General features: G+C 39.6%; 2 protein-coding genes across 8 annotated transcripts in view; both read left to right on the plus strand.

The window, feature by feature from the left end:
- The window catches only part of NAE1 (NEDD8 activating enzyme E1 subunit 1), a 48612-nt gene extending 39743 nt beyond the window's left edge, over nt 1–8869 (plus strand). For all 5 annotated transcript variants that reach the window (XM_086689256.1, XM_086689257.1, XM_025920484.2 and 2 more), the window contains 7 exons: nt 207–282; nt 591–630; nt 2137–2223; nt 2733–2825; nt 5973–6087; nt 6173–6222; nt 8627–8869. In XM_086689256.1, coding sequence (XP_086545382.1) covers nt 207–282; nt 591–630; nt 2137–2223; nt 2733–2825; nt 5973–6087; nt 6173–6222; nt 8627–8736 — 571 coding nt within the window. In that variant the 3' untranslated portion in view covers nt 8737–8869. The remainder of the gene's footprint in view (nt 1–206; nt 283–590; nt 631–2136; nt 2224–2732; nt 2826–5972; nt 6088–6172; nt 6223–8626) is intronic.
- A 71-nt stretch (nt 8870–8940) lies between these two features.
- TERB1 (telomere repeat binding bouquet formation protein 1) overlaps nt 8941–15747 on the plus strand; it is a 46582-nt gene continuing 39775 nt past the window's right edge. For 2 of the 3 annotated variants that reach the window (XM_086689252.1, XM_086689251.1), the window contains exons 1-3: nt 8941–9602; nt 10107–10182; nt 13904–13966. In XM_086689252.1, the coding sequence (XP_086545378.1) occupies nt 13936–13966 (31 nt within the window). In that variant the 5' untranslated portion in view covers nt 8941–9602; nt 10107–10182; nt 13904–13935. Of the gene's footprint in view, nt 9603–10106; nt 10183–13903; nt 13967–15747 lie in introns of those variants that run through there. The other variant, XM_086689253.1, reaches the window with a different exon arrangement.

Consider the following 15747-nt stretch of genomic DNA (forward strand, 5'->3'; position numbering starts at 1 on the left):
ACGGTTTGTGAGTTTCAGCCCCACATCAGGCTCTGTGCTGACAGCTCAGAGCCTGGAGCCTGCTTCACATTTTGTGTCTCCCTCTCTCTCTGCCCTTCCTCCGCTCGTGCTCTGTCTCTCTCTCAAAAATAAATAAACATTAAAAAAATTTTAATTTTGCTAATTTTAAAATTTGTTAAAAATAGCCTTTTATTGTTCTTTTCCAGTTACCGTGAAAAAGCAAAGAAAGATGCTGCTGCTGTGGGTAATCATGTTGCCAAATTGTTGCAGTCTATCGGCCAGGTAAGCTGCTGAACTGAACGCACTGTGCCTGTGATGGATGGTACAGCTCCATTTGGCTTGATCGTGTAAGTTGGGAGCTAAAAAAGTTTAGACATAGAGCGTGTGGTACTGGTTCTGGGCTTCTTTAGAGGGATCACTCACTTACCTGCCTAATGAGAAAGACCTTCACTAAGCAAACAAGGTGTTTTTATAGTCCTCTTCCAGAGCTTGGGGAAAGCCTCCCCATCTCACAGTGATTGGGTTTGTGCTGCACCTCTCTTCATCTTCTTTTTTACACTGGAGTGAAACCTGCATTTATCCCTTTACAGGCACCAGAGTCCATTTCAGAGAAAGAATTAAAATTACTCTGTAAGTCCCCTTGAATTAACTTCCTCATTTTGCTTGATAAAAATGTGCCACAAAATGTTTGCAGAAATTTTAAATGTTTAAGACTTAAAATTTTCCATGGTCTCAGTGGTATAGATAATAATTACTGAGTAAGCTGCTTTTTTTTTTCCTCTCGTAATAGAGAAGGTATTTTAAGACTGGGTCAAGTGTGTCTGGGGGGCTCAGTTGGTTAAGCAGCCAACTCTTGATCTTGGCTCAGGTCATGATACTGTGGTTCATGAGATCTAGCCCTGCATTGGGCTCTGTGCTGACAGCACGGAGCCTGCTTGGGATTCTCTCTCCTCTTCTCTCTCTGCCCCTCCCCAACTTGTGCACACTCTCTCTCTCTCAAAATAAATAAACTTAAAACAAAACAAAACAAAACTGGGTCAGAGATAGAGTATATCTATGTATGGCAGTGCTAAAAAGACATGAAGGTCAATTAATTGAAAATTGTCATTGATACAGAATTATTTTCAGCTTACTACTATTAAATAATTTGGAAAAGTTTTATCTGAAGACTTTGGATGTGAAGTCTTGAGTCACATGTACATTGATAGTATTGGTTTAAATACTTACTTTGATCTGTGTTAAATGACTGTGATGGAATTAAGAATTTTGTCATCTAGTTTCAGAGTGGGTCGGCTCCTGGGGTCTTCTTGATAACTCCTCAGGAGACCCAAAGCATTTTCTTTTATTTAAGAATTTGTTTAAGAATAATAAAATTTGTTCTACATGCTGAGGATTTTTCCCTGTAGCTATTGCCCTAAGCTTCTGCAAAAATCTATATTCTGTATGTCTCCATCCTTAAAATACATTTATCCATGTTCTCCCTTTAATGGCTCTACCATAGTGCTTGTTTAGGCCAAGTTTTAATGTTTTCTGCTACCACCAATCTTGCATCTTGTTTTTGCATTTGTGTTTGTTTTACTAGATTATATGATCCCAGATTAGAAGCTGGGTGTTGGGTATTTGAGAGTTTATTCTGTTTTCTCTACTTAGGGGTATGTTTGAAAATTTCCCTAATACAAAGTTGTTGTTGTTTTAGAAAGTCTTACATATGCCAAGAACACAACATATATAATGCTCTCCTTTATGACTACTTATCCATAATATGGTAAACACTACTGTTCACTGAGTCCTATCAGGCATTGTGCTAAGTATGCACTTCATACATTTGCACATTTGATCCACAGAACAACTTTCATAGGTAATATTATCCCTGTTTTACAAATGAAAACAAGCTCAGAGAGGTGCCATCACCTTCTTACTCAGTGCTGAGCTTGTTGTAGTGCCAAGGATGTGAATTTCAGATGACTTGTGTTCTAAATGCCTTCTCTGCTAACCATTAGAACTGAAGAGACATTTCTTCACATTTCCATGTCTGTAAAGAGTATGCACAAAATTTCCTGTTCTTAAAGTGACTTGTGATTTGGAATATTCAAATGTCTCACCTGTTTACTTCCATAATGTCTTCCCTGTGTTCAGGCACCAATTCTGCATTTCTTCGAGTGGTAAGATGTCGATCCTTAGCTGAAGAATATGGCTTGGATACAATTAACAAGGATGAAATAAGTAAGTGTAATAACCTTTTGATGCTAGGTTATTAATTTTAATTAATTTTAGAGATGTAAATATTTTGTATATAATAGTGAGTACATGGTGATAATATACAGGATAATATAAATATTATACTCTAAATTTTATTCTATAAACCAAGAAGTAGTCCTACTTCTAAGTAGTTATAATTGCAAATTATGAAACTTAATATGTACATAAAATCATGTTTAGGTTACTGAATAAGTCATGTGATACGAAGATGACATAAAGTCAGAACGTTACTACATTAATAGAGATTATGTGACTATAATTGATCGTCCATAAGACCATTGGGTTTCATTTTAACATATCTGCCTTTGTTTTACTGTTATTTATCATTTTCTGTTTTATTGTCACAAAATATTTAAATTTTGTAATAGAATTGCCTTGTATCCTGAAACTTGAGCATATAGTAAATGCAGTTCTGCATTGTTTTTATGTAATGAATTATCCACACTATACTGAAATTTTTTTTTTCCTTTCAGTTTCTAGCATGGACAATCCCGATAATGAGATAGTATTATACTTAATGTTACGGGCTATTGATAGATTTCATAAACAACATGGTAGATATCCAGGTAAGAATAGCAGTCGCATTATCATCTACAATAAAGTCTTGAATAAATACTTAAATTGAATTAATTCTTGAAGTTTCTTGGGTGTTTACAGTAGTGGTGCTTGAATTTTACATCATAAACAATTTACACCTAGTTCATCTCAGTGAGGAAATACCATTTGTTTTTTAAGTATTTGCAGATGGTGTTTGATTCTAAACTATTACAGGGGAATGTTGGTTGAGTGCATATAGAATAAAACTATTTTTTTCTGTCAGTTTCCATAGTTTACTTCTAAGACTCAGAATGAGTTTAATTTAGTGGAATGAGAAAGCCATAAAAAGTATGCTAATGACTTGAATTTTGTCTGTAAATGTAATAATTGGAGAATTGGTATAAACACAAAGATCGTCAGTTGCCCAGAATATTTTTATTAAGATGATAATTTTAGGGGTGCCTGGGTGGCTCAGTCAGTAAAGCGACTGACTTTGGCTTAGGTCATGATCTCATGGTTTGTGGGTTTGAGCCCCACATCAGGGTCCGTGCTGACAGTGCAGAGCCTGCTTGGGGTTCTCTCTTTCTCCCTCTCTTTGCCACTCCCTCCACCGCCCCCCCCCCCCCCCCCCCCGCCGTGGTCCCTCCTCCACATACACTCTCTCTGTAAATAAATAAATAAACTTTAAAGAAAAAAGATGATAAGGGCACCTTCAGATGATAAGGCCACGTACACTCTCTCTGTAAATAAATAAATAAACTTCAAAGAAAAAAGATGATAAGGGCACCTGGGTGGCTCAGTCAGTTGAACATTAGACTCTTGATTTTGGCTCAGGTCATGATCTCAAGGTTCTTGAGATCAAGTCCCATGTTGGGCCCTGAGTTAACAGCACGGGGCCTGCTTGAGATTCTCTCTCTCCCTCTCTCTGCCCCTTCTCTGCTCTTGCTCACAGGCTTTCTCTGAAAATAAATAAAAATTAAAAACAAAAAGATGAAAATTTTAATTGTGCCAGTTTACTGCATAGCAGCACATTCTAGGAATATCATAAAATCTGTTGCCCCAAATGTCTGAGTTACAGTCTTAATGAGCAAGCTTACCAAAAGAAAGAAAAGGAATAAACACCGAATATGTATTACTTTATGTGTATTGTTTGATTAGCTTGTATTTTTGGTTTATTGCATAACAAATCATCCCCAAACATAGTTAAAACAGTAAATTATTATCTTGTGATTTTGTGGATTGGCTGGGCTCAGTTAGGCAGTTCTCACTGGGGAGAGGGGAACTCATGGAGTTGCATGATGCCTGGGGCTGGAGTCATTCTGAAGGTTTCACTGAGCTGGACATCCAAGATGACATTTTCACTCATTGACTGGCACTTTAGTTGGGATAGTTGGAACTGCTTGGGGGCTAGTCAGGTATCTCTCCATGGCTAACTGGGGATTCCTTTTAGCATAGTATTCCTAGGGCAGACTGTTTACATGGTGGCTTGCTTCCCCAAAGTTAACATTCCAAAAGATCCAGGTGGAAAGTACAAAGTATTTTAGGAGTTAGCCTCAGAAGCCTTAGAACACGGCATCACTTACATCATGTTCTGTTGGCTTCACAGGGCCAGTTTAGATTAACAGTGGGATGGGACTACATGAGGGCACAAAGGAGCGTTCATTGGGGAGCCATCTTGGGAGACTAGCTACCACATAAAGCACAGGCTTCCAAGCTCTGTCACTTACTGTCTCTTGACCTTGGTGAATCACTATTTCCCTCCAAATCTCAGTTCTCTCATTTATGGAATAATGATAATAGTATTTACCAGTTTGTAAAGGTTATATAGGTAATGTATGAAAATCACTTAATATTATGTGGCACCTTGTAAGTATTTAGTAAAGGGTTGGTGTTATCATGAGGAAGAGTAGTGATAGTTTTTAAACTAGAGGAGCCAAAAAATACTGATATTTAAAATTTTTTTTAATGTTTATTTTTGAGAGAGAAGTAGAGTGTGAGCAGGGGAGGGGCAGAGAGAGATGGAGACAGAATCCAAAGCAGGCTCCAGGCTCTTCGCTGCCAGCACAGAGCCTAACTCAGGGCTTGAACCCATGAGCCATGAGATCATGACCTGAGCCGAAGTTAAAACGTTCAACTGACTAAGTTATCCAGGCACCCCCCAAAATATTGATATTTTAAAAACACTTGAATATTACAGCAATTATATTTTTCCTTCCAGAAGAAATAATAATAGCTTGGAAATAATAATGTTTGGAAACATTACAGTTTAATCATTAAGAACTTCCTGGGCTCATATCCCAGTTTTGCTATTTACGAGCTAAGTAACTCAGGCAAATAACTTAATCTGTCTGTGCCTCAGTTTTCTCACCTATAAACAGGGATAATGATAGTACCTATTTCATAGGAGTGTTGTAAGGATTAAATCAATTAATATAAATGGTACTTAGAACACTGTCCAGCATTTGTTAATTCAATAAATGTTACTTATTATTATAGCTATATGTCTTCAGTGTCATTTAATTTCCTGGAAATGGATAATAAACACCATAATATTTTTTAAACACCCTAATTTTTTATAAAGTGTGTAAATAAGACATTACTTACTTATTCATTCAATTCTTCCATCAAATAATTCTTGGACACCAACTATGTGCTGGATACTCTTCTAGATACTGGATATAGAGCAGTAAACAAAGCAGATTTGCCTAACTTGAATTTTTAATAGGTTTTAGATGGTTTCTTTGATTGTTACAGCTTTGTGATAGTAAATACTGGTCTCATGCTTTCTGTTATTTTTGTTCTTCAGTTTCATACCTTACTATATTGATTAGAACACCTCAAACTGGATTTTAGGGGCGCCTGGGTGGCGTAGTCGGTTAAGCGTCCGACTTCAGCCAGGTCACGATCTCGCGGTCCGTGAGTTCGAGCCCCGCATCAGGCTCTGGGCTGATGGCTCAGAGCCGGGAGCCTGTTTCCGATTCTGTGTCTCCCTCTCTCTCTGCCCCTCCCCCGTTCATGCTCTGTCTCTCTCTGTCCCAAAAATAAATAAAAAAACGTTGAGAAAAAAAAAATTAAAAAAAAAAAAAGAACACCTCAAACTGGATTTTAAAAAGAGCCATTGGTTTTGAATTGCATATTTACTTTAATGAAAATTGATTTACATTATGTATTTGTAGGGGTATCTAACTACCAGGTTGAAGAAGATATAGGAAAGCTGAAGTCTTGTCTCACTGGCTTCCTTCAGGAATATGGATTATCTGTAATGGTGAAAGATGATTATGTCCATGAATTGTGAGTATTTTTTAAGGCAGATGAGAGATAATACCTGTCCTGTCATAAGGCTAATCTAAGTTCATGTCTCCATCCTTTTCTGTAGTTGCCGATATGGAGCTGCTGAGCCACACACCATTGCTGCGTTCTTAGGAGGTGAGTTCCACAGATGAGAAGACTGGCATCTGTGGTTACACAGTACAATTATGAACTTTGTTTTTATAGCTATTTTAACTAGGGAAGTCAGTGAAGCAGGATGTTCTGTTTAGTTTATTTCACTGGTCTTTCTGCTTTGCATCTCTCCCACCGCTGTCCATCTTAAAGTGAAGAGTCATTAATTTTTCTAAAGCATAGCTCTGATCATGTCTTTCAATTAACCTTCTGCCCTGCCAGTAAACACATACATACTACAATGGTCTTCAGAAAACAAGTCCAGAGTCCCTTATTTAACATTAAAAATACACTGTGTTCTGATTCCACTCAGCCTTTCTGCCCTTGGTTTTTTCAAGTGACTTCCTTTTCCCCCAGACATGCCTTTGATTTCCTGTTCCTTCAATCCTTAACTTTCAGGGCCATTTGCCTTAAATCTCCTTATTTCTGGCATGTCTAAAATCTTGCTGTTCTTCAAGGCCCAACTGAAAATTACCATCTCTGGGGCACCTGGGTGGTTCAGTTGGTTAAGCATCCAACTCTTGGTTTTGGCTCAGGTCATGATCTCACGATTCGTGGGTTCGAGCCCTGCATCGGGCTCTGAGCTGACAGTGGAGTCGGCTTGGGATTCTCTCTTTCCCTGCCCCTTCCCCACTTTATCTCTCTCTCTCTCTCTCTCTCTCAAATAAATAAATACTTTTTAAATGAAAATTACCACTCTTTCATAAAAACTTTGGAAGTTGAAGAGTGCCTGGGTGGCTCAGTCAGTTAAGTGTCTGACTCTTGGTTTTGGCTCTAGTCATGATCTTACAGTTTGTGGGTTCAAGCCCTGCATCAGGCTCTGTGCTGACAGCAAGGAGCCTGGTGGGGGTTCTTTCTCTTCCTCTCTCCACCAAAAAACTTTGGAAGCTGGAAGTCCGAGGTCAGGGCCAGCACGGTTGGTTTCTAGGAAGCCTGTCCAGGGCTTGTAGGCTGCTATCATCTTGCTGTGTGCCATAACCTTTTTGTGCAGGGAGGGGAGAGGACAGATGGGACACAGCTCTTGGGGGTCTCTTCTTATATGGGCACTAAACCCTTTGTGAGGACCCCAGCCCATGACCTCATCTAACCCTGTTTACTTCCCAAAGACCTCCAGTATCCTCTTCACCTCCAAATATTATCACATTGGGTATTACAGGTTTAACATGAATTTTGAGGACATTCAGTCCCTAACATGTGTGTTTTGTATTCTGCACAACACCATTATATTCCTCACTTCTTTCAGGTCTTTGTTTAAATGTTACTTTAGTTGCATGAGGCCATTCCTGACTCCTCAATTTAAAACTGAGTCCCTGTTCTTCCACTCATATGTATCCCTCTTCCTTGCTTTTTCGCCTTAGTCCTTAGGGTCATTTCTATACGTTTGTATACATTTTACTAATTTGCAAATTATCTTTCCCTTACTAGTTAAAAGTAAGATCCATGAAGGCAAGGGTTTTTGTCTTTTGTTCTTTATTCCTAGCGCCTAGAAGAGGATTTGGTATGTAATAGAGTCTCATATTTTATTGAATCAATGAATGTGAATATTATAAAAGATGAAGAATTTTTTTTGTTGGTAGTTTTTTGTTTTTTCTATTGTTTTCTTTGAGTAATTGCTCAAAACTCACTACTGTATAAGTCTATTACTGAGTATAATATGGCAACCTGGCAGTATTTAATGTGGATCGTTTCCAAATTATAGATGTATTTAGAACAAATATACCTTTACCCCTATTTTATTATAAAAGTAAAATATGCACAAGGTAAAATTCAAATGCAACAGAAGGGTGGTCTGGGTGGTCTTTGAGAATCTTTTCTGTCTATATGTATTTTTTTAAAAAGTACAATCAACCATACTACTGTTTTGACTTTTTTACGTAGTATATCTTGCCACCACAATTAAAAATAATTCATTCTTTTAATCTGTGGCATAATATCCCAACGTGTGAATGTATAGGACAGATTTTTATTTCCTTTAATAACATAGTTACAAAAAATTGTAGTCCTTGATTTTGATGTGACTTAGTAAGCTTTGTTTTGGCTTATTTTTTAATTTTTTTTTTAACATTTATTTATTTTTGAGACAGAAAGAGAGAGAGCATGAACAGGGGAGGGTCAGAGGAAGAGGGAGACACAGAATCTGAAACAGGCTCCAGGCTCTGAGCTGTCAGCACAGAGCCCGACGCGGGGCACGAACCCACAGACCGCGAGATCATGACCTGAGCCGAAGTCGGACGCTTAACCGACTGAGCCACCCAGGCGCTCCTGTTTGGCTTATTTTTAAACACCTTTCTTTTTGGAACAGAAAGGTTTTCTTTACATAATTGAATATTTTTATATAACTTGAAATTTACCTTTTTCAAAGATTTGCTCTTCTCCTTTTTCCTTGCAGGAGCTGCTGCTCAGGAGGTTATCAAAATAATCACCAAACAGTTTGTAATTTTTAATAATACTTACATCTATAGTGGCATGTCACAAACTTCAGCAACTTTCCAGTTGTAGAATAAGCACCCTATGTCGTGTGTCAGTGATTTAAACTGTAATGGCCTTCAGGTTGTGCTCTAGTCTGTAAAATTCTGCTGAGGGAGAAGTGTTAAATTGTTTCCTTAATAAACATTGTTCTCATTTGTAATAATGTTGTCTTGTTCTCTGTGGGGGAGGGGAAAGGAAGCAGTCATTTTCTGGGAGAATAAAAGTTACCCATTTCTAATTGAGTTCATTATTTCTGGCTTGGTAATTAGTTACTTATAAAAATCTCTTGTGTTTCATTAGAAACAGCTTTAAGTGTATTTTTTCTTACAGTCTTAATTAAATAATGAATTTATCCCATGTGTAGATTTTAGCAAAGGACATCTTCCAACCATGACTACCAGAAAAGGCAAATATTTCAGATGTACAGTTTTATCAGAAAACAAAGACACGAAGATTGGGAGAGAGGACTGAGGGCCAGGCTTGGGGCTCGGAGGGCCCCTTAACCCATGCTGTGCCCTGCTGCCACAGTCTCTGACCTGGTCTCATGGACCTGGAGCCGGCTCTCCTAACTCCTTGTGGCAAAAGCCCCTCTGAGCAAAGAAAAGCCCTAAAAACCCGGAGCGATGAGCTCAGAAGATTTCCCCTCCACGTTGTGACTTTCCACCACTCGTGGACACTGCATTCGTACTCTTGCTACCCATGACCCGCCCTGGGGACATCGGGGAGCGTCTGTCTGTGGGGAGATACCGCGTGTGGGCAGGCGAGAGCAGCCGGAAGTCCCAGTTCCGCCCAGCGGAAGTATGCCTGGCCTGCTGGGCGGGAAACGGAGTGGAGCGTCTTGTTTGTAGGCGGGCTTCGAGGGAGGAAGCACGGAAACGGCACACCGCGACTTGACGGTAAAGGTCACGGCTTCCACTCCCCGCGCGTGCGGGCCCTGCCCTGCCCCCGCCCCGGAATCTGTCAGTGGTCTCCTGTGGAAGGTAGACTGCAGCCAGTAGGCTCCGGTCGGCCCTCACAGCGGCTGGGATGAGGGATGCCTCCCTATTCCCTTCCTAACCCGTTGAGGGGATTGAACTGGCCGGAAGGGGCCTTCCTCAGGAAGCGGCCGACCCCGGCCGCAGCCCCCACAGCAGCTCATGGGAAAAAGAGAATTGCCACGTACCATTTGGTCAGGCCTCTGGAGCCCGGCAGTTTCCGACCCTGATTGTACTTGAGAATCCACAGGCCTCTCGCCAGATGATTCTGGTGTACCGGAGGGGTGGGAACCACTGGTGAGGCCCTTTCTCAGACCGTGGGCCGGACTGCGTGGGCCACAGCACTTGAGTGGCGCGCCCGCTGCTCAGGAGTCGTGGGTGGCGGGGCGGGACTCACGCCCTTAACCGGTACCCGGTCCCTGGCAGGAGTTGCAGAGTCCTGGCCTAACACGAGCCTGGGGAAGACCACTGCTCTTCGAAAGGAGTTCTCCCAGCTCTTTAGGTGAGCCAGGCCTTGGTGTTAATGAGTGCAAACTGGGAAAAGGGGGTGCGGGTAGCCTTTCCTACTTGGAAAGATCGGGCATCGCCTTCCTGTGCAAACTGGGAAGAAGTGATGAGTTTTAATGCATAACGAACGGCTGCTCCAGTCTACTGAGTCTGGGAATGTGAATGCAGAGCGAGCTCCTCGTACCCTCACTCAGCTTGTTTTCTGCACCTCTTATTTCTCAAGCTAAACTGTAACAGCAATTTTTTTTGCCTATTGGCCCTTTTCCCCTTGTTTCCCCTAGTTTCAGGAAAATTTCCACTGTGCGTGAGTCCAAGCTGGGCATCCACTGTCAAGAACTTAGTGATGGCATTTAGTGGTGGGATTTTCAGCCTGCCAGCCTTATACAGAAAGATTTCATTTATCGTTCTGATATTTTGGGGTAGTACTTAAATTTCAAAAAAGCTTTTCATGTTAACATTTTCTATGCCAAGTAAAAGAGTAACGTTCAGCTAGTTTTCTTGCTTAAATTTGAATTTAACAGCACTGTTTTGGGGAGTACATTGAGTTAAACCTGTAAATGGAATAGTTTCTTCTGTTACCTGGAAAAATCCTTTTTTTCCCTTTGTGAGAATACAGCAAATAATTTTGCAATCTTGCTTCTCACAATTTGCATCTTCACTAAATTACTGAAAACACTGTTTTATTGAACAGATGCTTTTGTTTTGGGGAATAGTCTATATTTCATAATTTAAAATATAGTTTTATAATTATCCCTTGAAAGTTATAACTTGCCCTTTGCTGTTGATGTTTCTAAGCACTTAGCTAGTAAATAAATGACTTGTATTAATGCTACTGGGTACTTGGAAAACTTTAATTTTTTTTTTTCAAAAAAAATTTTTAATTTTTTTTTTTTTTTTTTTGAGAGAGAGAGAGACAGAGCACGAGCAGGGAACGGGGAGAGAGAGAGAGAGAGAGGTAGACACAGAATCTGAAGCAGGCCCCAGGCTCCAAGCTGTCAGCACAGGCCTCAATGTGGGTCTTGAACTCATGAGACATGAGATCATGACTGAAGTGGGATGCTTAACCAACTGAGCCACCCAGGAGCCCCTGGAAAGTTCCATTTTATTGTGTCATTTATTAGAAAACAGTATAAGAAAGACAAAGGGGAATAGAAGGTAATGTGTTCTGTCAGTTTCAATTTCAATACATTTAGTTTTTAAAGCTTTGTAAAAATAAAATTATATTTAAAGGCAGAATAGGTTGACTAAAACTAAAGAAATAGTCCTTATACTCCTTTACAAAGCAAAAAAACTTCCACATGTGATACATGTAGTCCATAGTCCATTTTTTTTAAGTTTTTTTTTTTTTTTTAATTTACTCTTCCTATCCCAAATCCTAACCCATTTTCTCAAAGGTAATGCATGTTTACATATGGAAGAAGGTGTGGTAGAGGATAAGAGTGTAGGGCATGGCCTCAGATTTTCTTGGTGCTCATTCCAGCTCTGGCACTCACTAGCTGTTTGTTTGGGCAAATTGTTTATGCTCTCCTTGTCAGTCTTCATCTTTATAACTCCCTCTTAGGGTTGTTGTAAAAACTAGAAGGATAATATTTGTAAGGTTTACATAATATAGCCTGGCCTATTATAGGACTTGAATGTTAGAAGCTTTTATTATTATAAAAATTGTGAAAAATAGAAAAAAGTGGGATAAGACACCATAGAACCACCAGCTTAAAACAAGTGTTAACATGTTGTTTTCCATGTAGTTTTATTTTATGATTTCCTCTGCATAATTGGGATCATGCTGTAGATAAAAGCTTGAGTCTTGCCATTGTTGATTAATTGTAACATAAGCATTTTTCCTTGTTATTAAACATGTCAAGTAAACATCAGTATTCTTGTAACAGTATCCTGTAAATATACTATAATGTACCCAAGCATCCTTCTTTTAATGGAATATTTAGGTTTAAAAAAATGGCAAACCTGGTATACATTTATATATTATTTTATAAAAGATTCTCACATTTACTGTTAATTTTTTTATTTGGGAATTTTATTTTCATTTTGAGAGTGAGAAAAAAATAGAAAGGATAAGTAGCTATCTCTTATTTTTAGTTTTTTGTTGTTGTTGTTTTAAATCTACATTTTCTTTAAAAAATTTTTTTTTAACGTTTATTTATTTTTGAGACAGAGAGAGACAGAGCATGAAGGGGGGAGGGTCAGAGAGAGGGAGACATAGAATCCGAAACAGGCTCCAGGCTCTGAGCTGTCAGCACAGAGCCTGACGCGGGACTCAAACTCACGGACCGCGAGATCATGACCTGAGCCAAAGTCGGCCGCTTAACTGACTGAGCCACCCAGGCGCCCCTAGTTTGTTTTTTTTTTAATGTTTATTTGTGAGAGACAGAAAGAGAGCATGAGTTGGGGAGGGGCAGAGAGAGAGAGAAGGAGACACAGAATCTGAAGCAGGCTCCAGGCTCTGAGCTGTCAGCACAGAGCCGGACTTGGGGTTCATATTCACTGACTGCGAGATCATGACCTGAGCCAAAGTTGGGTGCTCAACCAACTGAGCCACCCAGGTGCCCCAGTAGCTGTCTCCTTTTAACCATGTAGTGTTGGAATGAAAAAGAATTCTAGGGGCGCCTGGGTGGCGCAGTCAGTTAAGCGTCCGACTTCAGCCAGGTCACGATCTCGTGGTCTGTGAGTTCGAGCCCCGCGTCAGGCTCTGGGCTGATGGCTCAGAGCCTGGAGCCTGTTTCCGATTCTGTGTCTCCCTCTCTCTCTGCCCCTCCCCCGTTCATACTCTGTCTCTCTCTGTCCCAAAAATAAATAAACGTTGAAAAAAAAATTAAAAAAAAAAAAAGAATTCTAGAGTTCTGTGAGTCCTGATTCATTGCTTTAAGAAGTTAATTGGACTCTGATAGTTTTTCTAAAAAATCAGTTTAGCATGTGAAATGCCATATCAGGGTTCCCAGTTATTTTAAAAATTCTAACAAGTGGTATATAAACAAGGATTTTAGCTTAATAGTGGAATACTATGTTGAAAAAACCATGGATTCTGAGAACAAACTGAGGGTTGATGGGGGGTGGGAGGGAGAGGAGGGTGGGTGATGGGTATTGAGGAGGGCACCTTTTGGGGTGAGCACTGGGTGTTGTATGGAAACCAATTTGACAATAAATTTCATATATTGAAAAAAAATTAAAAAAAAAACCATGGATTGTTGAAAAACAAAATTTTAGTATTAAGCTTAGCTTGTGTAGAGAAATGCAGTTCTAAAGTGTGTGTGTGTGTGTGTGTGTGTGTGTGTGTGTGTTTTAAATTTCCATTTCATGGAGTGACCAATCAGAAATGATGGGATGAAAACTTACAGGAAAGAAAAGAAAATAAGGAAGCAGAACCACAAGAGGGTCATTTAGATTCAGTCAACCAAATGTGTATATTTACTTAATAAACTATGTTGAAGGCCTGTAATACTTAAGAATGCCATATGCATTTATGTATTTTTCAAATTTAATTCTTGTAACAACTTTATGAAGTAGGGATTTCCTATTTTACAGAAGAGGAAACTGAGCCTTAGGGAACTTAAGCACACCCAGTATCACATATTTAATAAGTTGTAGATTCAGTCCCTGCTCTTCTGTCTTCAGGAAAATTGTTTTTTCCCTACACTTTTGCATTTATAATTCTGGAATTCTCAAACATTGATTTAAATTGAGAAAATATCTTTATCTTATAGATGAAATATAAGGAAAAAGAATACAGACAAACATGGAAAGTGAAGACACAAAGAAGATACAAGGTGAGAAATTAATGGATTATATATCTGGAATTAATTTTACAATCTATTTGTAGGATATATTGCAGATTATCTCACAGGATCCAGGAAATTAAAGAATCATTCAACAATTTACATGCATATTTATTGTGCATCTACCCTGCATGTCACACTGATTTCAGGACACTGACATTCTGATGGGAATAAGGCATGCTGATAATTAGAATACCATATGATAGCCATTTTATTTTATTTTATTTTATTTTTTTCCAACGTTTTTTATTTATTTTTGGGACAGAGACAGAGCATGAACGGGGGAGGGGCAGAGAGAGAGGGAGACACAGAATTGGAAACAGGCTCCAGGCTCCGAGCCATCAGCCCAGAGCCTGACGCGGGGCACGAACCCACGGACCGCGAGATCGTGACCTGGCTGAAGTCAGACGCTTAACCGACTGCGCCACCCAGGTGCCCCTGATAGCCATTTTAATAGAGACATAGACAAGAATACTGGGAATCTGAGAGAACCACCATGACAGTATGCATGGAGGTATAGATTTTAGAGTTGTCCTTTGAAAGATGGAAATTAAATCCATGGACATGGAGGAGGTTAATCAGAAATATTAAATATTAAAAAAGAAAAGGATGGGGAATGGTGTTCCTTAATGCACACCATCACATAAGGATTTGGCTGAGGAAGAGGGCCCTCAAAAAAAGACTGAGAAAAACATTTTTTTTTTTTTAACGTTTGTTTATTTTTGAAAGAGAAAGAGAGAGAGATAGAGCGTGAAAGGTGAAGGAGTAGAGAGAGAAAGGGAGACACAGAATCAGAAGCTGGCTCCAGGGCTCTGAGCTGTCAGCACAGAGCCCAACACGGGCTTGAACTCACAAACTGTGAGATCATGATCTGAGCTGAAGTCAGATGCTTAACTGACTGAGCCACCCAGGCATCCCAAAACATTTATGTATTTTTTTTTAATTTTTTATATTTTAGTTAATTAAATTTTTTAAAAATATTTTTTAACTTTTATTTATTATTGAGAGACAGAGCATGAGCAGGGGAGGGTCAGAGAGAGGAGGAGACACAGAATCCAAAGCAGGTTCCAGGCTCTCAGCTGTCAGCACAGAGCCCGACGTGGGACTCGAACTCAAACTGTGAGATCATAATCTGAGCCGAAGTTGAATGCTTAACCGACTGAACCACCCAGGCACCCCTAGTTAATTAAATTTTTTTAATGTTTAATTTAGAGAGAGTGAGCACAAGTGGAAGAGGGGCAGAGAGAGAGGAATACACAAAATCCGAAGCGTGCTCCAGGTTCTGAGCTGTTAGCACAGAGCCTGACCTGGGGCTCGAACCTATGAACCATGAGATCATGACCTGAGCCGAAGTTGGACAATTAACCTACTGAACCACCCAGGCACCCCTATTTTAGTTAGTTAATATGCAGTGCAGTATTGGTTTCAGAAGTAGAATTCAGTGATTCATTACTTACATACAATACCCATTACTCATCACAAGTGCCCCACTTAATCCTCCTCACGCATCCAGCCCGTCTCCTATGCAACTCCCTCCATCAACCCTCAGTTCTCTCTCGTTAAGTCTCTTGTGGTGTGTTTCCCTTTCTTCTCCTCCCTCCCTCATATGTTCATCTGTTTTGCTTTTTAAATTCCACATATGAGTGGAATCATATATTTGTCATTCTCTGATTGATTTATTTTACTTAGCATAATACATTCTGTCTAGCTCCATCCAAGATGTTACACATGACAAGATTTCTTTTTTTTTTTTGATGGTTAAGTAATGTTCC

This window comes from Puma concolor, chromosome E2, assembly GCF_028749965.1.
Source record: "Puma concolor isolate L17-30 chromosome E2, mPumCon1.1.hap2, whole genome shotgun sequence".
Lineage (NCBI taxonomy): Eukaryota > Metazoa > Chordata > Mammalia > Carnivora > Felidae > Puma > Puma concolor.